The 25,316-nt window shown below is 41.6% G+C and overlaps 1 protein-coding gene across 1 annotated transcript in view; it reads left to right on the top strand.

Annotated features, from left to right (window-relative positions):
• Nucleotides 1-1,164: 1,164 nt before the first annotated feature.
• The window catches only part of OLFM2 (olfactomedin 2), a 275,804-nt gene continuing 251,652 nt past the window's right edge, over nt 1,165-25,316 (top strand). Inside the window, exon 1 of the mRNA XM_060763838.2 lies at nt 1,165-1,243. Coding sequence (XP_060619821.2) covers nt 1,187-1,243 — 57 coding nt within the window. The 5' untranslated portion in view covers nt 1,165-1,186. The remainder of the gene's footprint in view (nt 1,244-25,316) is intronic.

Below are 25,316 nucleotides of genomic sequence, written 5' to 3'. Positions count from 1 at the left end.
TTAACCGCTCTGAGTCGCCCTGAGGGCTGAGAAGAGCGGTATACAAATATAGTAAATAAATAAATAAATAAGAGCCCCGAGTCCACACTGCCATATAATCCAGCTCAATGTGGATTTTATACTGTTGTGTGAAAGGGCCCGTAGACTAATGTGGATAGGGAGAGCCGACTACCTGTTTTTGATCCTGATCCCTGCTATAAAGGATGAAACCGAGGAGGGGAAAGGGTTTAGCAGAAGCAAAAGCGAATGTGCACCTCTTGTGCTGGCGCCTGTGTCTGCTTTCTTTAAGATTGGCAGAACAAGCGAGGCAGCCTTTCCTAGCTCGGGATGGAGTCGGATGCTCTGCGCCCAGCGTCCTTTAAGAAAACCGGGCTGGGAGATTGGCTTTTGCTCCTCTCTCTCCTTCTCCTCCTTTGAGTCGCCTTGCCTTTTGTCAAGCCCAGTGCACGTCTCGCTTTGAAGGGCTGCTCAAAGCAAGACGTGCGCTTTCCCAAAAAGCAACCCAAGAGAAGAGGGAGCGGTGCCAAGCGCTGGCAAGTCTCCGAGGGATGCCCGTCCCCTCTCGATGGAGTCCGGCAGGTTCTCTAAAGGGTGGCGGGGGTGTCCTTTCAGACGAGGAGATCCCCTTTCCCCATAGTAAGGAAGTGAAGCCCCGGCGTTCGCCTGGAGAAAGGGCTTCCCTGTCCTCCGCGCGGCGCAGGGGATTGGCAGGCGATCCGCTCCAAAGGACCAATGAGAGGAGCGGCTCAGGGACACCCCCCCCCCCGCGCGCGCTCCCTCCTTCCTCCCTGAGCATCTTCCCCACGCGCCACTCCTTCCCTCCAAGTTGGGACCTGGCCGTCCTGCTTTGCCTGCTTCCCTCGCCGGCCCAGCGCGAGGCGGAGCCTTTGCCGGAGCTTGGGTCTCTCTCTTTCCTTCATCCCCTCCCCATCACCTCCATCTCTCCAATCGCCGCAGCTAGGCAAAAGCAGCAGGGACGGGCGGACACCGCCTTGACCGGCCAGCGCCGTGTCTTCCTTCCTTCCTTCTTCCTTCTCCCCATCCTCCTCCTCCTCCTCCCCTCTGTCTGCCTTGGAGACTGGCGCGAGGATGCGGAGGAGCTTCTGAAGGAGGGAGGGAGGGAGGGAGGGAGGGGGGAGAGGGGAAGGGAGGGAGGGGGTGAGCTGAGCTGGACGCCTCCACCACCATGCGCTTCCTGGCGGAGCTGCTCCTGCTGTTGATCGCCGTCTCCCGGGCAGCCCAGGTAAGGTCAGAGAGGGAACTCTGTGTGTATAAGTGTGTGTGTGTGTGTTGGGGAGGGTTGGGCGCCTTTGCCGCCTTTCTGACCCTGCCAAGGGGGCCCGGATGTGCTTGGGGCGAGGTGAGAAGGGCAGCCCCAGAGGTTGGTGCCTTCTCTCCCAGCTGGGTTGCAATGCCTATGTGTGAACTCCAGCCACCTCTCCAGCGCCAAGGCTCTCCTCCCAATGGAGCCAGTGTTGCTTGCACGTGCGCGGAGGGTTGGCCCGAGGTGGGGCTCACCCCGAGGCGCCCCTTCTCCTGGTGGGTTCCCCCTCCTCTCCTCCCTCCCTTCCTGGCTCCCGCGCTTGCCTTAGTCCACGCCCACCTCCGCATCTTGCAGGGCTGGACGCTGTAGTAGGCGCACTCCTGGATCTCCCACCTCCCCTGCTGGGAGTTTGGGAAGCAGGGCTTCATTCTGGCCTTATCTGGCGTGCAGGCTTTCAAAGTTCCCTTTCAGAGTCAGCTTGACTTCAGTGATGAAGGTTGAGACTCGGATACTGAGTCACATTTGGGTCATAGCCTTTCATCAGGTCTCCTGCCATGTGTTTTACTCCCTTGCCTGTGCATATGCAGTGACTTCCAGTCACCTGTGGGCTTTATGGTGACTCCATGCATTTCCTAGGACAGTGGTTCCCAACCTGTGGTCAATGGACCACCAGTGGCCTGGAAGAACTAAAATATGGTCTGCAAGAACTAAAATATGGTCTGCGGCCTCACCATTACTACACAGTTGCAACGAGAGCAATAGGTCTCGCAAAACCCACTTATAGTACAGAGGCTTATTAAATATGGGTTGTTGTAGGTTTGTTGGGCTATATGGCTATGTTCTAGAACAGTGGTTCTCAACCTGGGGTTCCCAAATCTTTTTGGCCCTCAACTCCCAGAAATCCTAACAGCTGGTAAACTGGCTGGGATTTCTGGGAGTTGTAGGACAAAAACATCTGGGGACTCCAGGTTGAGAACCACTGTTCTAGAAGCATTCTCTCCTGACGTTTCACCTGCATCTGTGGCAAGCATCCTCAGAGGTTGTGACCTTCCAACCTCTGAGGATGCTTGCCACAGATGCAAGCGAAAAGTCAGAAGAGAATGCTTCTAGAACATAGCCACGTAGCCCAAAAAACCTACAACAATCCAGTGATTCCAGCTATGAAAGTCTTCAACAATACTTATTCAATATGGTTTTCTGTGGGCAAGCAGATAGCTACTACTAGGTGGCATATGTTCTGTATCAGAAACTAGAGCTGATGTGTTCTATCCAATGCCATTTTCTGAATCAGCACTCCAAATAACCAAACTGAACCTAAAGTTGGCCAAAAACCGATGTGTAACCCTTAACGTTGGAGAGTGATCCCTTGTCAAAAAAGGTTGGGAAACACTGTTCTAAGGTTTTCTTAGGCAAGGAGGATTTGGAGGCGGTTGTGCCTCTGAAAGATAACCTACAGCATTTAAGGTTCCTCAACAGTCTCCCATCTGATCCTGCTTAGGTTCCAAAATCAGACACAATCTGCTGCCTTTCGGGTGTTTGAACCATCCTTTGCATTTAATGCCATAACTCTCTGAGTGATGCTGATATGAGAGCTTTCCAGGTTTAGGGCAGAGCTTTCCAAACATTTCATGTCAGTGACATGCTTTTTAAACATGCATCATTTTGTGACACAGTAAGGCAGTTTTACTAGCAAACAGGGGGTTACACCAACCACATAGAGCCCTCAGTGATGCAGTGGGTTAAACCATTGTGCCGGCAGGACTGCTGACCAACAGGTTGGAAGTTCGAATTCCGGAAGTGGGGTGAGCTCCCGTCTCAGCTCTAGTTTCCCATGAGGGGACATGAGAAGAACCTCCCACAAGGATGGTAAAACATCAAATATTCAGGCATCCCCTGGGCAATATCCTTGCAGATGGTAAATTTCCTCACACCGCAACCAAATTTGCAGTTTCTCAAGTTGCTCCTGACATGAAAAAAAAACAAAAAACCACATGTAAGGGATATAGACACAGACATACATTGTAATCACAAAATGTCTAAGGATGTAAAGTTTCTCATGAAAATCACTTATAATTCAAAAATATATTATTTATTTCTTATTTCACATAGACTCAGATGTTTTTCATTACATTCACACAACGCACAAGTATGTCAGGACATGGTTTGGAAAGCACTGGTTTAGGGTGTGGATATTGGTGTGTTTTATATTTAAGTTCCAACTTACAGCTTTTGATAACTGACTTCTTCAGTGTTACCAATATGGGTTGTCACAAACCAGGATGTCTGAGCAAATGATTTGAGGTTTGTGTTGAAGATTTCCATAAGCTGGTGGAATCATATAAGTGGATCCATGAGTAAGAGCTGAGAATGTTGGTGGATGTTGCTTGCATAGTTTGTTTATTTTTTGGTTCATTGTCAGAGTGGGGCGTTGTGCTAAGATCAGGGCAGTGGAGACTCCTCTCTCAGTGTCAGTGTTGATACAGGCAAGGTTTATAGGAGTTATCCAAGATGCTAAACTCATGAAGAGAGTTTCAGCACCTTGGATAGCTTCTTTCACATGTGAGCTGAAACCTGAAAGATATTCATTGCTCTATTGACAAGGAAACTGTCTGTTGCCCCTGGATTGGAAGTGCTTGTTTAAGAGATCTATTGTTTATCCCAAGATGTGTATTCTTTTAACATGCTCTCTCTCTCTATCTATCTATCTATCTATCTATCTATCTATATATATATATATATGCCATCCTGAAATAAGAGATGTAATCTGTTGCTTACTTAGTTTGTGAATAAATCTCCAGCACTGGCTAGTTCAGCCATGGGCAAACTTCGTCCTTCCTTATGTTTTGGACCATAACACTCACAATTCCTAACAACCAGTAGGCTGTTAGGAATTGTGGGAGTTGAAGTCCAAAACACAGAGAGGGCCAACGTTTGCCCATGCCTGGGGTAATGGCTACTGTGTTCTTGGAATGCAGCTAATAGGTCCAATGCTAGTAGGGAAATGAATCCAGGCTTAATCCAAACAGCATAGGAATTTTCCAAGGTGATGAACCCTACCCACAAAACCTAAGCAGCAGTTTGGATACATTTGTTTAAACAGTTTGTCCAGCCCAAGTAGAAAGGCCACTAGTTGCCTCTGTACATGGTACAGAGGCCACTTCAATGCTAGTTTCAAACTGGGATTCAGGTAATCTTGAACCAGTGATTCTTTTGTATCTGATGTCTTATTTTAATTACATTTATTTTGCAAGAAAAGTGAAGATTTAAAAAATATCATTTTTTTCAAAAGTGAACTTTGAACTAACTGAATTCAGTCAATATACATATTCAAAGCACAGAGGGAACCATTTACACCTGCCTGCTTGTCATGTGAATTTTGAAATATTTTGGAAGAAGCAACAACATTTTGGAAGAAACACCAACAATTTATTTCTTACCCATCTCTCTTCACGGCTTGAGGTGGGGCACAAAAGAAAGAAATGACAACTCCAACTTACTGTTACAAACGTAACAGAATGCTCAATTAAACACAGCTAGCTATTTAATTCAAAATCCTGAGCCTGGATGAATGAATCTGTCAGTTTGCTTTCTTTTATATTCCCATGTTTAAACATTTCATTTTTTTCACTATTTTAAATATGAAGAAAGTTGTATATTTTCACAAACTCCTACCAAGAATGAGCTGAAATAAAGTCCTCACTTATCAATAACCATAAGAGAGATATTGAAATTTAAACTATTGTGAGAATTCTCCAATGCTGCTTCTCAGTTTTCTCCCCCACTGCAATGTCACTGAAATTCGGTCTTAGATGTAAGAAGGCTGACTGCAGTTCCTTCACAATAAAGAGAAGTCTCTGCACATTTTCAGAGGCATTCTAGCATTGATTTTGTTTTGTTTTGTTTTGTCCTTGGGCTGAACATGAATATTAGAATCTGGTCCTGAGGCTCAGCCTTGACAAAACTTGTCTGTAATAATAACAAAAAACCAATTAAACCAACCTGGATCATTGCATGGCAGGTGATTGGAATGTTTTCTCTCTATTACTCAGAAAGCTTCAAAAGCTGACTAGACCAAGTGCTCCATTAATTAAAACCAGGGTATCCTAGTTGCTGAAAGAAAGGGAGGCTCAATTTGTTAGTAAACAATGCCATGAGTTATAATTTGCCTTTGTGTTTTCTGTAGTCATTGCTGCAGGGGAGGAGATTCTCTGATGCTTCCAGATGTCCAGCTATAGTTCCCATTGCTTCCATCTTTAATATATGGTGGCCAAACTTATGGGAACCTGAGCCAAGCAGTACTGGGTGGGCCGCAGGTCACCTTGTTCACTTTGTATACAGCCTCTCCCTATAAAAAATATGTGCCTTCATTTTAGCAGTTACAAAAATTGTCAACATATTAGATTATATGGAGTTTTCTTAATGCACAGAGTAACAGAAAGGCAATGCCTGTATTGGCCAATACTCAAAAGCAAATGCAATCAGAAGCCATATGTTCAACTAAGCACAGGTTACAGAGCACTGACTATGTTGGCTCTAGTACCTATTGACCCACATGGCCTGAGACTCAGTCAAAGAGCTTTTAAATATTTCCTCTCTGAATGTAGATAGTAACAAGTGGCACTCAGAGTGCTGAAGTTCATCCCTGTATGTATTTCAGTTGCATGCACATGCTGGCGACTGGCATATATTTTCCTTTTTTTCTTGGCTCATTGGCAAGACTGAGCAATTCACAGAGGAACTTAACAAGATCCTTCCCACTGTTCACCTCTGGAAAACTTGAGTTTAAAGAGACTGTTCCTGGGGGAAGTGTCTGAAGACATCATTGTGAGTGTGTGGGATTGGTGGACATTCTGGGGCTCGTCTGAAAGCCTTTGGATGCTGAATTTGATATGGGCATCCAGCTTTTTTTTGTGTCAGGAGCAGTTTGAGAAACTGCAAGTTGTTTCTGGTGTGAGAAAATTGGCTGTTGGCAAGGACGTTGCCCAGGCGATGCCGATTTTTTGATGTTTTACCATCCTTGTGGGAGGCTTCTCTCATGTCCCTGCATGGGGAGCTGGAGCTAACAAAGGGAGCTCATCCACACTCTCCCTAAATTCAAACCTCCAACCTGTCAGTCTTCAGTCCTGCCAGCACAAGGGTTTAACCCATTGCACCACCAAGGGTTGCCTGTTGTTATTGTTATTGAGTCCCCCCCCCCGAGGGGGGACTCAGGGCGGGTTACAAAAGGCACAATTCGATGCCTACACAATAGTATAAATAAACATATATAAACAGCAATTAAAACAGTTATAAACAGTTAAAACAATCAGTTACATATCACAATCAATAAAACCAATCTCATGCTCAACGTTCGCCAACTCAGAGTCCAAAACTTCATTCCACGTTGTCAGTTCCTTTCAGTTCTAGTCGTCATTGTTCTTTATCTGTCTGCCAGATTATCCAAACGCCTGGTCCCAAATCCATGTTTTTAATTTCCTTCTAAAGGAAAGGAGGGATGTCGATGATCTAATTTCCCCAGGGAGTGAATTCCACAGGTGAGGGGCCACCACTGAGAAGGCCCTGCTCCTCGTCTCCACCAATCTCACTTGTGATAGAGGCGGGGCTGAGAGCAGGGCCTCCCCAGAAGATCTTAAACTCTGAGGCGGGATGTAGAGGGAGATGCGTTCAGACAGATATCCTGGGCCGGAGCCATATAGGGTTTGTAGGTCAAAACCTGCACTTTGAATTGTGCTCGGAACTGGATCAGCAGCCAGTGGAGCTGACATAGCAGAGGGGTGGTATGCTCCCTGTATGACGCTCCGGTGAGTAACCTGGCTGCCGCCCGCTGGACTAATTGAAGTTTCCGAACAGTCTTCAAAGGCAACCCCACGTAGAGTGCGTTGCAGTAATCTATTCTGGATGTAACAAGAGCATGGACCACTGTGGCCAGATCTGATCTGTCATGCGATCAAGGAGAGGGTGAAATCCAGAGCTAAATTCAGCAGAGTTCTGCTGGTGCTAGAACCATGGTTCTCAAACTGTGGGTCCCCAGATGTTTTGACCTTCAACTCCCAGAAATCCTAACAGTTGGTAAACTGGCTGGGATTTCTGGGAGTTGTAGGCCAAAACACCTGGGGATCCATAGGTTGAGAATCACTGTGCTAGAAAATAGTTTGGGATGTTTTGGGCCAATTTCTCTTGTATTTCTTCTGTGAATAGTGAGAAACTATTCTGGAGTGCCAAAGGACCACCTTGCATAGCAATTTTCTGGAGTAGAATTGCTAACATCTCTCAGCCAGCATGGCAGTGGCTGGAGGTTTTCAGTATTTTAATCCAAAAAGTAGGTTTTTTTCTGGGCTTTTCATGGTAAGTGGTGCCAAATGTTGCAGAGGATGGAAGAATTTACAAACATCACCAACCTATCCCGCTTCTTCAAGCAGGGAGTGTGTCTGTAAACTTGAAGAGGCTTCAACTCATAGGTGGGACAAGTTTGGGTATAACCCAGAATCTGAAAAAAACATAGTGAGGATTTTGATAGATGTTTGCTTGTAACAGCTAAAGCCAGATTTAATGTTATTTGTTGCTAACTGCCACCAAGGAAACTTTGGTTATGGTCACTCCATGAATAAGAAATCTACAAGCCACTATGTTATCAATAGCCCTGCTTAGCTCTTGCAGACTCTGCACCACAGGTTCCTCGAGTGGAGCCACCCATCTGGAATGTAGTGTTCTTCTTTTCCTACTGCATTTTACCTCACAAAGCATTATTATCATTTCTAGTAAGTCATGACTATTCCAGACATGTCAAAAGTATGAAAGTCTTAGTTTCACTATCTTGGCTTCTAGGGAGAGTTCAGGATTGATCTGCTCTAGGACTCATTTATTGGTTTTTCCACAGTTCACGGTATCTGTGAAGTTTTCTCCAGCACCACACTTCAAATAAATTGCTTTTCATTCTATAAGCTTTCTTCACTGCCCCACTTTCATGACCACATATCAGCACAGGAAATATAATGACATGGTATAGTCCTCAATAATATATATATTGACACTTCAGTATCTTTTCTGAATTTCATGGTTGCCTTTCTAAGTCTTCCTCAGATTTTTAATTTCAATCTCCTTTCTGATTAATGATTGAGTCAAGGTATTGAAAATCTTGAACCATGTCATTGTTTTCATTGTTTACTTTAAACTTATGAAATTATTTGTGGTCATTATTTTTGCTTTCTTAATGTTTATCTGTGAACCCACTTTGCACTTTCTTCAGTAATGATCCTGACTTTTGCTATTTTCTGCTAGTGGAATGATATCATCTGCATATCCTACATTTGTTGATGTTCTATAGTTTCACAGGACATGAAATACTTCTTTTCTGAAAGTTAGAATAATTTGGGGCTTTTCAGGTGACCTGACCAGTTACTGAAAAGCACACGGTGACGACAAGTCATCCGCATTTTAATTACCTATATTGTCCCCAACAGAGAAACATTGTAGGACATTGTGGAAAATTCAAATGACAACTGCCTTGCAAAGTTTCTACTCTGTCTCAGAGTTTTGCTATGTCAGACACATCATGAATAATTTGAAATGGTGGGAAGCTCACAGACTTGGCTGCCTCTATGTGTGTTTGTGCATGTGTGGCAAGGCCAGTGGTAGTAGCTGTGCAGTAACCCACCCCACCCCCCACCCCATGTTATAATCCCTATAGCCCCATGTTATAACCCCTATAGAATGTCTCAGTGGCTATAATAGTTGAGGGGTTCTGAGAACTGTAGTCTCACCACATTTTTGCCTAGGCTGTTGATGCACATCCTGGTGCTGATGCAAGGCTCACTGCTATACATACCTCTTGGAAAAAGAAAGCAATGTTGACTGTAATAACCACTTGCCCCAATTGTGACCATTTCCATATTAGCTATGGTTGTCTTTGGTCTGGTTCTTTAATTGGATCCTAGATATAAGTGATATAATATCAGCTATTGACTCATATGTTTTTGGAACTCATCACATACTTAGATGCACCCTTCTATCTTAAACTTAAGGTTAAATACCCACATCTCCTCAAGGCTCCATAAATTAGCTCAAGCATATTTTGCTTGCTTAAGATGTTAGTTTTGCTTCCTTAAACTCCATATTGGCTCAATAGAATCTCCACACTTACTCTTCCTTGCAGCCACCACTTGCAAGTGATTGATGGCACTGACAGAAGGACAAAAAAATAATAATCATAGTTTTCAGGAGGTCACCAATGGCCACGTGATTCTAACCTTTGCTTGGTAAAAGATTATGTGATTTCAGTCATGGCCACTGCTGGCATCAAAGAAGTGACACAGAGGAGATTGCAACTCTCTATAAGGCAGCCTTCCACATTCTGGCGTTGTGTTGAACCACAGTGCCTAATTATCATGTTGCCTGGGGTGGATGGGCATGTTACTCCAACTTATCTGGATGGAGCCACATTAGGGAAGGTTGTTATGATATATAAAGATGGTGAAGTAAAGCATGGTCTCATGAGGAGAGGAATAATTTTCTGACCAAGTGAATGAGAAAGTTGGGGAGCAGTCCCCCAATTCAAAAGTGTTTGCTTCTTCACAGGCACCTTGCCTCTTGGCTCAAGGGAGCATCACATTAATTTGTTCATTCCTTTGAGCAGATATATCCTGCATCTATACTCCATCCTTTTCCTGTTGCGCTTAGATTCAGTGAGGTTGCTATCCTGTTGCTAGTGTTGAAATAAGAATCAAGTGTCAGTCCAATCAGTGTCTCATGTTGGACAGCGAAAGATCATCTGGTCTTTGGTATCAGGAGTAAAATGCCTTGGCCCATTCTTGGGGTGTGTATCACTGGAGAGCAGATCCCTTTTTTTCTTTCATGTCAGGAGCAACTTGAGAAACTGCAAGTCACTTCTGGTGTGAGAGAATTGGCTGTCTGCAAGGACATTGCCCAGGGAACACCTGGATTTTTTGATGTTTTACTATCCATGTGGGAGGCTTCTCTCATGTCTCTGCATGGGGAGCTGGAGCTGATAGAAGGAACTCATCCACACTCTCCCTGGATTCAAACCTGCAACCTGTCGGTCTTCAGTCCTTCCAGCACAAGGGTTTAACCCATTGCACCATCAGACCACCTAACCATATTTGTTAATGCTTGTCCAGGTACCTTTTGAGTCTAATAAGACTACAGAAAACAGCTCTAATCTACAGTCCTTCTCTCCTCTGAGTCACTTGGCACCTGCTAAATACTTCACTAAACTTCTGATCCAAAGTTTCCTAAGTGCTATGGTAATCGTAATGGCATGAAAAAAACAACAATGTAGTGCAGATAAGTAACTGTTGGAAACTCAAGACATGTAAGATAAAATGTTAGAAATTAGACATGTTGCTTTTTAAAATCTCAGCTGACAGCAGTCTCTTCACTCAAACAAGCTCTTTTTCTAAGTTCTGAGAAATATCTTGGTGTCACCTATTTGTAAAGTTTATATACCATAACTGCATCTAAAGATTATTTGTGACTTGTAATTCGTATTTTACAAATGCAGTTTTGAAAGGGGAGGCTGTATAATATACTTTTCAACTTTCGGTTACTATGGATTAGGACAACTTGTCATGTTCCTGAACCCTGTAGATGTGCTGGTCTAAAACTCCCCTTATTCCCAACCATCATCAAAGATTTGTGAGCTAGCTGAGCTGGACAAACTAATGATGCCGATTAAGGAGAAATCTTTGACCAACTTCAAGAAAAACTAAAACTTGTCTAGCACTTTTTACAGCAATTATGGATGCAAATTTAAACTACTAGATTTATGATAGAAGTGTGGATATGTGATGCTATCTAAAGAGCACAGGAAAATGTGGAGCAAAAATCAAGAGACAATAGATGTGAAAATCATAGGGTTCATAGGATTGTTCTAGAAGTGGTGTGTCTAATATGTGTTTATTAGGGTAGGTATGTTTGAGGTTAGAGTGACTTTTTTAAATTTAGTTTTCCCTTATGTAGTTTTAGTTTTGTATATTTAGAAAATGGTTTTTTGTGTTGTTCTTGTCCTCTCTAATTTTTTCTGTATTTCTGCATAAAATCAATTTAAAAAATATCAACCAGTGTAAGTAGGAATGACAGAGATTATTGTTCAGCTCATTTGAAGAGCTCCAAGTTGAGGGAAGCTACATGAGGAACTAAAAGCCCCTCTTTTGGTAATTGAGCATGGTTATGGATATTTGACAGGGAACCAATCCCAGTGTGTACATCAAGTCAATCAGATGTATATTTGAAAATCACAGTATTTCTGTTCATGTTTCTGACACATCCTGTTCAATGACCAGAGGATAAAAACAGCAGGTTGCAACGTTCCATTTGAAATTAGGATTTTTTGTTTTGTTTTGCTTTTTAACCAGTTCCCCTCCCCCACATACATTAAAATGCTACTTTTGCATTTGATTTTATTCTAGCTGCCAACCTTCAGTCCAAATAAATAGGTCTTGCAGAGAATGGATTGGGGTAGCTCATCTCAGTTCCCATTGTACGGTTCATTGAAAGCAAGTGTTGCTTTGGTTTGTGTGCTTCGGCTCTAATTAGCACATCAAATACTTTTGAGACAATAGTGGGTTAAATACCAAGAGGCTATTGAGACTGATAGTGTGACTCACAAAGCCAAGGTCTCTATTCAGCTGATTCAATCCATTTTGTTTTATTCTCTTCTTCCTTTTTGGAGAGACAAATCATTAGGATTCAGAATTGTATTTCACAAGCCTGTTTTTGAAAGCTATTGGACAGGCTCACTTTGATTAATATAATGACTGGGAAATGAAGTTCCAGTGAGACACTGGGAGAAGATGTTAGTGGTGGTGGTGCCTATGTGTCCATGTATGAGAAAGGAAGGAAAAGGGGAAAATTCATCCTGCGACTGCTCCAAATCATTGTAACTACTACATTACAGAAACAATATTTACTTGTGTGCAAAGCAAGGGCCATTTCATGTTAGAGACACAGCTATCACCCAGAATGGATAGGCTAGCAGTGTTTTGGAGGGAATGTGTGGTACCTAAAGTAATTTTCACAGGCTCTGAACTTATCCTAATTTAACTCAAAAAGATCTCAGATCAGATGGAGGTCATGTCCCTTAAATCTGTCATTCTGTATTATGGAATTAGATGGTCACTTAATTGAACAGGATCAGATTTAAGGAGATGCTAGTGCAAAAATAGTGACTGGGCTGGAAAGGCCATCTTGTTGGGTTTCTTCTGGGAAAGTGCTCTTTTCCCATTCACACATTGTTTTTCTCCTTTCATATTCCATGAGGTAGAGAGAAATGCCAGGCAAAGGGTGTAATGGTGTTTCTTCCGTCTCCATCATTTCACCTCTTCCTACCTTTTTCCTGTTGCTGTTATGCATCCTCTACCTTGCTTCAGAGAGTGAATGAAAGAGCAGTACAGGCTACACAGAGCTGTTTAATTTCCACATGTCATCTGGCACAAACAGGGTATCGCTGGAACCTGGCCTTTGGAGGTTAGAAGAGCAAGGCATTGTTGCTGTTGTGTCATGAATGACTTTTCAATAACTTTGAAGCATAGGTTCTTTTTATTGCAATTTCCAGTGTGAGAGGGTATATCACATTACAGAAAAACATTTAGACAAAGAATAGCATTGGGCATACAGACACACAGATTCTATGCAACTACATTGGATTTACAATTACATGGCTAACAAACAAACAGAGGTCACTCAACTTTCACACCACATGTACATGCATTCATCTTCATGCACTTAAATATTTTCCCTCCTTGGAGAAGCACCTGTTAGGCCAGACCCTGTTTCCCTGCAGCCTGTCAATGGATAGTTCCATAACTCCAAAACTGCAAAACGCTGAAATGCCAAAAATTCTTTCCCTAAGATCAATGCAAGGACCAGATCTCTGTTTCCATACAGCAGAACCTGACTCCCCACACAAAATTTAAGACCCCAGGAGCACTTCTTCCTCTTCCCTTGAGAAAGAAGCTCCAAAGTGACCAGACTGCTCTCTTGCAACTTCATAGGTACACTATCTTTCTCCTTCCCATGGAGCAGAGCATAGCGGGTGGAACAGACTCCTCAGGTCAGCCACATTTTGAGCATTATTAGATTGAGTCTTTTATAGGAATATTCTGCTGATGTAGTCCCAAAGTTGTAAATTAATGATAGATGTTTTCCATCCTGGCTCCATCTCAGTTTCCTGGCCAGATGTTGACTCTTCTTGATTGGTATTCATCTTACGTTGATTTCCTTCTTAACATTGTAAGCATTTCTGTTATCACAGTCCCAATTCTTATCAGAATTTACTTTTCAGATCTCATTAGCAACTTTTAATTACAGTCCATCAAGCAGGTAGTTAGTCATCGCAGGCCTTAATATTATACTGGTATCTCCAAAATTATTAACTGCATCCATCCATTCTTTTATTCATTCCCACACATCATATTAAATCCACATTTATAAAATCTGCACATTACATTTTTGTGACAATTGCACTATGACTATTGTATGGACAACTTTTCCTTTAACTTACCTCCCTTTATGAAGATGCTAGGAGCCCCCGGTGGTGCAATGGGTTAAACCCTTGTTCCAGCAGGATTGTTGACCAACAAGTCAATGGTTCAAATCCAGGGAGAATGGGTTGATCTCCCTCTTTCAGCTCCAGCTCCCCATGTGGGGACATGAGAGAAGCCTCCCTCAAGGATGGTAAAACATCAAAACATCCAAGTGTCCCCAGGGCAACATCCTTGCAGATGGCCAATTCTCTCACACCAGAAGTGACTGGCAGTTTCTCAAGTTGATCCTGACATGAAAAAAATTGAGATGCTTCATGCCCATGCAAAGGTGTGATTTTGTGGTGGTCTAGAAGGGAGAAATCACACACACACACACACACACACACACACACACACACACACACACAATTTTTATCTCTACAACCTTTTACAGAAAATAGTGGCCCCATAATGTGGATAATTCTTTTCCAGATTTGATTTCCGTCAGAGCTGAAGAAGAATTTGTGGGTTTATAACCCTTCTCTTTTCTTCGAGATAATTTTAATGAGTCTCCAAAAGACATCTGCAATCCCAACTCCAGTGGAATTTACTGACATCTCTATTTTTTGACAGTCTTCTTTGTGGGGTCAGCTGTACGAAAGTAAGCACAACTTGCTTTACACACCTTAACCCCTTGGGTCTCATTTTTTCTTTCCTCACAGTTTGGGCATTTGTCCAGGGTGCTGCAATCTCTTCCCTCACTTGCATGCATATCTTTTGACAAAGGCATCTTCCTATGAAGCGGTAATTAGCAGGGCTGTTGCTTTCGCAAATGGATCTCAGTCAATGAATCTTAGTCAATTCATCATATGAGTTTTAGTTGAGTGATTGATTAATGAAGTCAATTTAAATCTGGTTAATTTGCATCGGAGAAAACAACAACATTAGCATGGGGGAAAGATTTTTTTTCACTCCCACTTTTCATGATGAATGTGTGTGTCTCAATTTGGGCATTATCTAGGAGGGTCTCTAGCATGAGATTGAGAATGAAATCCCTCTGCAAAGATGCTATCTGCTGTTCTTATGGGTACATTTTTAAAAAAGATTTGAACCTGCTGTCAGTTAACCAGCAAGTAGTTTTCAAGTTAATTCAAAGTATTCATAGAATATAGAATCATAGCGATGGAAGAGGCCTCATAGGCCATCAATCTTAACCCCCTGCTTTATGCAAGAAATCCACTAATGCAGTGTTTCTCAACCTGGGGTTAGAACCTGGGGGGGGGGGTCATGAGGGGGTATCAGAGAGGTCGCCAAAGACTATCAGAAAACACACTATTTTCTCTTGGTCATGGGGGTTCTGTGTAGGAAGTTTGGCCCAATTCTATCATTGGTGGGATTCAGTATGCTCTTTGATTGTAGTTAAACTACAACTATAACTCCCAAATATCAAGGTCTATTTCACCCAGATTTCACCAGTGTTCACATTTGGGCCTATTGAGTATCTGTGCCAAGTTTGGTCCAGATGCATCATTGTTTGAGTACACAGTGCTCTCTGGATGTAGGTGAACTACATCTCCCAAATTCAAGGTCAATGCTCACCACACCCTTTCAGTATTTTCTGTTGGTCGTGGGATTTCTATGTGCCAAGTTTGGTTCAATTCCATCATTTGTGGAGTTCAGAATTCTCTTTGATTGTACATGAACTATAAATCCCAGCAACTACATCTCCCAAATGACAAAATCAGTACACTCCCCAACTCCACCAGTATTCACATTTGGGCGTCTCGGGTATTTGTGCCATATTTGGTCCAATGAATGAAAATACATCCTGCATATCAGATAAATACATTACGATTCATAACAGTAGTAAAATTACAGTTATGAAGTAGCAACAAAAATAATTTCATGGTTGGGGGTCTCAAATGAGGTACTGTATTAAGGAGTCGCAGCATTAGGAAGGTTGAGAAACACTGCACTAATTCATCCCCAGTAGGTAGCTGTCTAGCCTTTAAAAAAAGACATCTAGAGAAAGAGAGACCTACCGCTTTAGGCTATTTGTTTCATTGCTGAATTGTTCTGTCAACTTCACCTGTTCAATTGAAATACACACTTCTGTAACTTAAAATCATTAGAGCTGATCCTACCTTCTAGGGCAGCAGAGAATAACCCTCCTCTTTCTGTGGCAGTCCTTTAGATATTTAAAGAGTGCAATAAGGGCACCCCTGAGTCTTCTCTTCACCAAGCTGAACATGCCACACTCCTTCAACATCTCCTACATTCTTTTGTTCTCTATACATTTTATCATTGTCATTGCTCTTCTCTGAACCTGCTTTTCCTTGTCTACATCCTTCCTAAAATGAGGTGCCTAGAACTGAACACAATATTCCAGATGAGACTATGCCTTAGTAGAAGCATGGTTTCCAAGACAAAGGTAGCAACGCTATCACTTCCTTTGCATCGGAAACTATGCTTCTCTTAATTCAGGCTAAAATATTATTTGCTTTTGCTGCTGCATCACACTGCTAGGTCACATTTAGCTTTTGAGCAACATTAACCTATTGCCCTTTCCACATGTACTGCTGTTAAGCCAGGTATCCTGCTTCAGTGTGCATTTTATTTTTGTAACCTTAATACAAAATTTTGTGTCTGTCTCTGTTCAATTTTATCCTTTCAGTTTTAGGTCAATTTTCACCTTTGTCAATGTCCTTTTGAAGTCTGTTGCTATCTTGCAATGTATTAGCTACCTTTACCAGTTTTGAAACATTCATAAACATGATAAGAATTTCTCCTAACTCATCATCTAAGTATCGATAAAAACACATAAGACCCTGGAACCAAGTACAGGCCCCTACAGCATTTCACTCAAGACCTCCTTCCAGTTTGATGTGCAGCCATTGATGATGGGTCTTTGAACTTAGCTTTCCAGCCAATTATGCATTAAGCTGATAATGCTTTCATCTATTCAAAATCTAACCCATTTGGCCATCAAAATAACATGGTAGACTTTATAAAGTTATTTGTTAAAATCTGGATAAATGACAATGACAGCATTCCCACTATCTACTAAAATAGTGACGTGCTTAACCAAAGCAAGATTACTTTGGCAGGATTTGTCTTTGACAATACCATGCTAGTTGCTACTAATTCCTGCATTGTTACCTGGTACTCGCAAACTAACTCCTTAATAATGTGTTATCATATTATTCCTGGTATTGAAGTCAAACCAACTGGTCTCTAACACATTTGCCCTTTTTAAGAGTTGGGTGTTCTCCCTTCTTCAGCACTTTGGTTCCTCACAAAATTGTGTTTTATATCCATTGCTTTAGGCAGTTGATTGTATGGCTTGGAAGCTGAGATTCCTGAGTAATTTACTCACAAGATCCATTGGGTTAAATCCAGAATTGTTTTGGTAGAATTTCATATCATGAAAGAAGATGGTCTTAGTCACTTTCTCAGCTTCCCGAACAATCTGTAACCTGCTGTCCTCTCAGAAAATTCACTTTGAAAAACCTGCTTCCAGAATGATGTTCCTAACCTGGTGTTTTCCAGATGTGTCAGATTAAAGGTCCAATAATTCCCAACTATTATGAGACTGGTTAGATCTGATGGCCTAGGGACATCAGCACTAAATCAGTGTGGGGAGTAGTAAGAAGAGTTGGAAGTAAGATTCATGTGAATGGCTTATCCGCCACACTATTCACAGGAGATCTTTACTGGATTCCAGCCATTCTGGGTTATTCAGAGTGTTGGGTTTTTTTTTTGTATAGTAGCATGGAAATGCAAATTGTGTATGTGACAAACAGGTGTTTGCTGAAGCATCAGTGCCAATTCATTCATTCATCTGGCAATGTGTTTAGCTCCCTGTTGAGTTTTCATGCCGTGGCAATCCTGTTTTGTTTTGTGGCTTAGTAGAAGAATGAAATCTCAATTTCTCACAATAAAAGGTTGGGTCCTACTAAGCATTAACCAAAATCTTAAAGCAAGGCAATGCACCATTAAACCCTCTAAGTATTTAGTCCATTTGAGTGTATGAAATGTTTGTGTTTGTTGCAAAAATGTATAGCCCAGTGTGACCACAGCATATGAACTTCTGCCTGTGGTCCTATTCACTCTGGATAGCCAATGTCTGTGAAGCATCCCTGCCTTAAATGTTGTCTCCCTAGCTGGGACATGACTTTTTAATTTTATGCTGTCTAACTCTTGACTTTGAATTGCATTCTTGGAAACCAATTGGAGGCAAAACGGTATGTGTGGTTTCTGTTCTTTGCAATTTGCCCAGCCGTTCTTTATTTGATGGCTGGGCTTCGTGAATATTCACCAAGGGTGGCATTGGGCTTTTTGTTCACACAAGCTTTGCTGACTGAATATTCAGAAGGCTGCCAATCTTTGTGCAGTCCTTGTTGTGGCCTTTGGGAAGGAGCCCATGGGTTTTTGGCAAAAAAGATTTCTCCCTCCTACCTGGATGGGAAAGTTGTTGAGTCTGTTTCAAGCTTTTATTTCCACAGTAGTTGATATTTTGAGAAACAAACTTGCATTTTATGGAGGAAATGACTTAGTTCTCTATTTCTCTTTGCTTACCTCGATTTTGTTCTGAGTATTTCTCTGCAGGTGCATTTCCACAAGTTAATAGCAGACAGCTTCATTTAGGACTTATTTGCTTGATTTAGTAGAAAGCCAAGAGCCGCTAACTGAAGCTTGATGGAGAAAATTGAGATGATGATGATGAGGAGCTTGAAATATAGCCCACCTCTTCCTCCAAAGTTCAGGAATTGGTTTTGGGTATTAGAAATTGCCAGAACTTGATCAGGTATGCCAATGCTTCAAAGTTATGGCAGATAGAGGTCACTTTAACTGCCATTGAATCTATGGATCTTTAGTAGGAGAGAGGATTCTCTGATAGAAAATGATAGACCACACCCCCATGCAAGGAGAAATTCTAAGTTTCTTAGAAAACTACAAATCACAGAATACTATAGGAGGGACCCAAGACTGCTGAAGTGGCACCGAACTTCTTTAATTCTGTTTTGTGGACATAGTAATTATCCTTCCATGCAAAAGAAATTCCACATTGGTTTCCATGAACATTCTTTATTTCAGAAAAATAACTGAAGAAAGGTAGGATGGTGGGGACTTATTTTGCTTTCACGGCGAAATTGTACCAAGGTCATGTCCATTCCACTGCCAGTTACACAAAAGCTATCAGTAGACGCCATCCTTAGCACATTAGATCTATGTAATCTCCCACACAGCATAAATTTCATGAAGTCAAGACACTAACAACTGTAGAAGAAAAAAGGTAGATAGGATTGCAATTGCCTAGCTAGAAGCCAGATGAGAATGTTAAATGCAATGTCCCCCAGATCCTCTTTAGTGCTGTGTTCAATGTGTCTGTTATGTTTTCTTGTTGTGTGCCTACAAATCACTTCTGAAAGGGAGAAAATCCCCACTTAAATATTAGACTAATTTTCCTTAGTTGTAAGAATTGTTCAACATGGAAATAGATAGCTTTCAACGATAATGGATGTGATATCATGGGTTTGTATTTGAAAATGTGGAGCCCCCGGTGGTGCAGTGGGTTAAACCCTTGTGCCGGCAGGACTGCTGAGCGAAAGGTTGGCGGTTTGAATGCTGGTAGTGGAGTTAGCTCCCACCTGTCAGCTCCAGTTTCACATATGGGGACATGAGAGAAGACTCCCACAAGGATGGTAAAACATCCAGGCATCCCCTGGGCAACATCTTTGCAGATGGCCAGTTCTCTCACACTAGAAGCGACGATTTTTTAAAAAAAATATATGTTATGTCATTCTTGTTTGTAATTTTATCAGATTTAAGATATAAGATGAGGAGGTTTTAGGGGAAAACAGAATATAATGTTGGAGTGAATGCTGATTGGGCAGTTGATGAATGATATTTGGCAAGTCAATTAGATAGCAGTTGAGGTAATCAAGGGTTTCAGGGGAGTTATACTAGGGTTGGAGTGAAAAGAGGGAGTTTCACTTGATTGGTATGATATGCCTAATCTGGGTTAATCTGAGCAGAGTAGGAGAGAGGGGAGCAATGTTTTGAATGTGATAAATATTTAATCTCCTTTGGTACATTTAAGTTCTCTAAACACGTATTTGTTTTTGTTTGTATACACTTTTGGCCTCCAGAAATGCCATCTAGCTAAGGGACTGTATTCAGACAATATTTCCATGGTGGCAGCATTAAGTATAGAGGGAAGATGTTCATTGAGGATAGTAATTGCATAAATCCTCTTATGGGCAATGAAGCCATTAAAGCAGCCCTCACAGTTGGTATTACAAAGACATGAAAGAAGGAAGCCCTTACAGTGTGGTAGAGGTGGAGATCAGGGAAAGCATTGACTTTAGGTTATTGCCATGATCATCACAGGACAGTCTTCACAATTGGGCCAAAGAAACCTCATGTTTGCTCATAGTGATGAGATTGCCTGAGAGGAATCTGCACAGATGCTGGCACTGGTAGACTATCTAAATGGACAACTCTACAGTTAGGAAAATAATGGTTGGAAAAGCCCCATAGTGGATTCTCCTTCTTTGGAGATCTTTAAACAATAGGTGGATGAGTTTCTTTCAGGTATGTTTCAGTTATTTATTCCTACATGGCAAGGGGTTGGACTTGATGGGGCTTGGAGTTCTTTCTAACTCTAAGGTTCTATTCTTTTCAATGTGGAAAAGCTGTTGAGAATAGTCTCTAATATAAATTGCAATTGGTGTTCAATACTTCCCAAATAATCTCTTTTTTAAAAAAAAATGTTGAAACCAAGCATGCAGCTCAAGCAAGCATATACAAATTCTCTTTATTTTGGATAATTTAATTCACACAATCCCAGTGTTCTTGGCATGGAACTTGTCATGTTGTTGTTTTGGCATCTGCCACATATCTGCAAGTTGCCAGTGCAGATACAGAGCATGAGAGCAAAAGTAGAGAAGGAGATGGCATTGTAAAGCCCTACTGGTTTTTATTGTGACATTTTCCTATGTTTAGTTAAATAGCCAATTGATGGTGCTGACCTGTCATGCACCAGAGTCAGTGCGATGAATTGGAAGAAAGCATCCTATTGTAGTTTTTCAAGTGGTCAGTGAAGACCCAGTAAACTTTCTGCACATTTATTGCTCTCAAGGCTAGTTTTATGCAACTTGGAGCTAAGAACAAGATGGTGTTTCTTTTCATACTGTATATAAAAACAAACCTGGAGGCTGAAGAGATGTTTTTATGAAGGATGAATATCATGCTGGTCTGAAGCCATCCATGACTGAACCAAGGTTGGATGATACTCAGAGCAGCATCCGGCCATCCTTGTGTAATGGATAACTTCAGTGTATTATTATATTCATTCTTCTTAAAAGTAAGTTTCCAAGTTGTGCTTCTGTGCAGGTCTGGAGAAGACTTAGAGATTATGGTGAACACACTAATTCTACTCAGATTAGGAGTATACATACCCAGGAGGTCACAGCATTGCAGTTGTCCTTCCATGTTTGCTGTTTTGACTTTTGTGAATTTGATTACTTACAGGTTTGATGAAAATGTTCTCTTTAGGAATTTCTAGGTCCACAGTGCTATTCTGTGGTCAGTTTGAAGCAGAAGATGACCATAAAGTTGTTCCTAGAAGATATTCTGTCAGGTAATGAAAAACCATTTCTTTATTCATGCTTTTTCACTTTCCTGGGAGTCTTGTGCCCTAACCCAAGATAATGTGGAGGACTGACTGTATGGAAGAAAGATAATGCTCACTGTACACACATTGAATGCACTCGCTGCTTGTTGAAAGGAGCTCATTGCCATTGATTAGATTGATTCTCCACTTGAAAACACTTGAAACATTATTCACAGGAAGAATGTGTGGCTTTTGCCATTTAGCCTTATCTAATTCTGGCAGTTGCTAATATCTGCTCAAGAAATAGAACATTTCTTCAATTCCACAATCTCTCATTTTTCTGGCAAAACCTCTTCTCTGATCTAGAGCTGTACTCTAGATCTGGGTTGGCCAAACAAATTTACCACCAGATTGACAGGGTACACTTTGGTTTTAAAGATTTTTGACTGTTTTGGAAATTGAATGCACTAAGACAACACATCTGTCTTCAGAAGATGAAGCCTGTTCCTTTTGTTTGAACTGGATTTCAACCTGGTGACATTAATGAAAAGGTGGACCATATGTGGTCCTGGATCTATACTTATGGGTCCCTCTTCTTGATTTTCAATGTCTTCCTCAAACCATCTGTTTAGGCCCCTGCTAGAGTAATCTGTTACCTTCCTCGCTGGGTGGAAATGAAGAGGCCAACCAAGAAACTGATGTTTGGGATAGGTTGCTTATTTTTGGCTCTGGTGTTGCCCACAGCTATTGTCTGTCCCCTAACTGACCTATGCTCTAATTAAAACAGTCAAAATCAAACCTTGACTTAAAGGGTTAATTGAAACCATTTACTAGAATAAATGTGCTGTAATGTGTCTATAACCCAGTGACTTCCATGTGTTAAAACACTAAAGGTCTCAGTTGTGCTTGCATTTTGAGAGTCTGGATCATTGAAAGATGAAACCATCTTGGGTACTCACACTATTTCGGGCTCCTCTGAGCAGTGGAGACCAAGGGCAACTCCAATCTCCCTTTTTTAAATAATAGGAGCACTGCCATCATTTCGAAAGAGAAGGAGACTGCTGTTATTGCAGAAAACTAAATGATACTTCTGCACCTTTGCTACTTGGAAATTTTCCCCAAGATAGTGAAAACTCATACAGCTAAACACACATATATATTAAAATTAAAATACTGTGTTATTTAAATTGTTTGTTGAATTTAAAATCCTTAACATTGTAATGTAAAAGTATAGGATAAAAGTACACTTATAAACTCTTTGAATGTAAAACAAGGAAGCTGCTTTATTCTGTGTCTATGGCCTAAATCACATTCTTAGTCCTGACTAAAGTAGACTCACTGAAATCCAATGGGTTTGTCCATGTGTTGACTCACTATTAATCAAACAATTGAATAGTTAAGTTAGGACTAACCAATAGGATGGCAGACTGTGAGTATAATTTATCTATCTATTGTTTTATCAGTTATTATTTTTGGTACTGTTCCATTATCTGAGTGGAGGCCAGTAGGAGGCGCTAGAGAAAGAGAAGGTTAGTCCTTTTTATGGGGGTGAAGGGTAGTTTGAAGGAGGAAAACCTCCAACTGCATCAGGATGGAAAGCAAGCAGAAAGATTGGGTTAGCAGTGTCCCCGTTGTGCAAACAACCCTAGTTTACTGGGTTGTTGTAGGTTTTTTTGGCCTATATGACCATGTTCAAGAGGCATTCTCTCCTGACGTTTCACCTGCATAAACCCTAGTTTATGATATTCGAAGGGGGAAGGAGCATAACCAGCAAAAACAGGGGAAATGGTTTTCCTCCTTGAACTCCCCACCCCCTCTATAAAATGGACTATCTCTCTCTCTCTATCACCCCTAGTGGCCTTGACCCAGATGATGGAGCTACCTGTATTTATATGCCTTCATGTTGAATCTGACTTAGGGTAAGAATTTTCTCAGCAAAGTTTATTCAGAGAAGGCTTTCTACACATCTTTAATTGAAGCTGAGAATGTCTAATTTGCCCAAGGTCATCCAGAGGGCTTACATGGATGAGCAGAACTTCAAAACCTGGTTTTTCAGAATCCAAGCCTAACACTTAACACCACTGCATGACATCAGCTTGATACTTAAGTTAAAATAACGACTTTCTTCTAGTACACCACAGTTCAAAAGCATCTATCTTCCTTTGCTCAGCCTTCCATATGGTCCAGCTATCACATTCGTAGGTTACTATGGGGAATACCATTGCTTTAACTATGTGGATCTTCATTGCCAGTGTGATGTCTCTACTCTTGGCTATTTTATCAAGATTGGTCATTGCTCTCCTCCCAAGAAGTAAATGTCTTGGTGCCTTGCCGACTACAAATCCTGGGATTCTACCACATAAAGTCATTGCAGTTATAGTGGTATCAAACTGCCTTAATTCTACATGTAGATACCACCTTAGTACAAATCTCTGGCTATTAAAGCATGCTATCTCTCCTCACCTAGTGCAGGGTTGTCTTTGCTGGGTGGTGGTTGCTCATCAAAGTTCATACAAGGCAAAGCCAGGGATTGAACCAGAAACTTTCTGCATGCAAAGCATGTGCTCTGCCACTGCACAGTGGTTTCTCCTGTAATGCCTCTATGGAAAATGAGACTGGTCGATTAGTATGCCCACATCGCCTTGCAGGAAGGTTCCCTGAAGGACTGACCTCTACCCTCCATGCTTGCTCGCCTTTCTTTCCAGCTGGTTATCCTTGTAAGTGGCAGGCAGAGGAAGATGCTGACGCAGGGGAAAAAATAGTACAGGAATTTAGTGCAGATGCTGCTGATGGAAGGGTGAGGAGATAGGTTGAAGAAGGGGCAACATCGCCTCAAGGAATTTGCCGTGGCTACTAGAGAGCATGTAGGGGAGCTGTGATTATTACTATGGGAATAGATCAAACGGTTTGTCACATATTTGGCAAAAAAAAAAAAAAAGTTAGGCCTGCAGCCTGGCAGCACTGTGGTGAGTTCAGCCAATGCTCACAGTTCAACTGAAGCTCAAACTTCCTATAGAGGTTCAATGGAAAGGAATCGTCAGGCTCATTTTCCAGCCTCAGTTCAGAAGGGAATGGAGGGTAAGACACACCTACCGTACTTTAGTGCATAGGTTTTTTTGCTATTCCTTTTTATAGCTTCCCTTTTGAGAATCTTTTGTTTTAAGCCTACCCTTGAAATAAGCCTACCCTTGAAAATTAAAATACACTGTGTCACATGGACTCCACCCTCTCCTTATTTTGCTCTGTAATTAGTAGCTGTGTGTTCCTTTTCCTTCCTGAAAAAGTGATGTGGGTGGACATGAATTTTCTCTAGGGATTTCATAATTCTCTGGAATTCAGTCGATATCTGGAAAAGTTGCTTTTATGGACTAGAGTTTCCAGAATACTACAGAGAGTGTGGCAACTGACAGTGTTTACTGTGGATTTTGGGTATATGCACTCTAAAACAAAGACAGCTTCCATACTGACTGGGGGATTTTGGGACTGTAATCCAAAAGTAATGTTTTGAGTTTTGAATTCAGTATTCCTAATATTGACAATCCACTAACTTGTTGAATATGGTTTGCCCAGCTCTATTACTCTGTGGAGGATTGATCTGAAATTAGCAGAAGCATCACACTAATGGTGTTGGTTTTGTAATAGAAACAACTGCAGAATAATAGAATTGGAAGAGAACCTTAGGGCCATCCTATCCAAACCCCTGCTTAATGTAGAATTATACAATCAAAGTACATTACTTCTGACAGATGGCCATCCAGCTTCTGCTGGAAAACCTCCAGAGAAGGAGACTCCACCATACTCCCAGGCAGTCTATTTGACTGTCAATAAGTCCCGACCATCAGGAAGCTCTTCCTAATGTTCAGATGGAATATCTTTTCCTGCAATTTGAATCCAACTTCTCTGGATCCCATTTCCTAGAACAGCTGAAAGCAAGCTGCTCCATCTTCAAAATGAT

Source organism: Anolis sagrei, chromosome 2, assembly GCF_037176765.1.
Source record: "Anolis sagrei isolate rAnoSag1 chromosome 2, rAnoSag1.mat, whole genome shotgun sequence".
Taxonomy (NCBI): Eukaryota; Metazoa; Chordata; class Lepidosauria; order Squamata; family Dactyloidae; genus Anolis; species Anolis sagrei.
The sequence above is the reverse complement of the archived record's forward strand: the minus strand, read 5'-3'. Positions and strand labels throughout refer to the sequence as shown.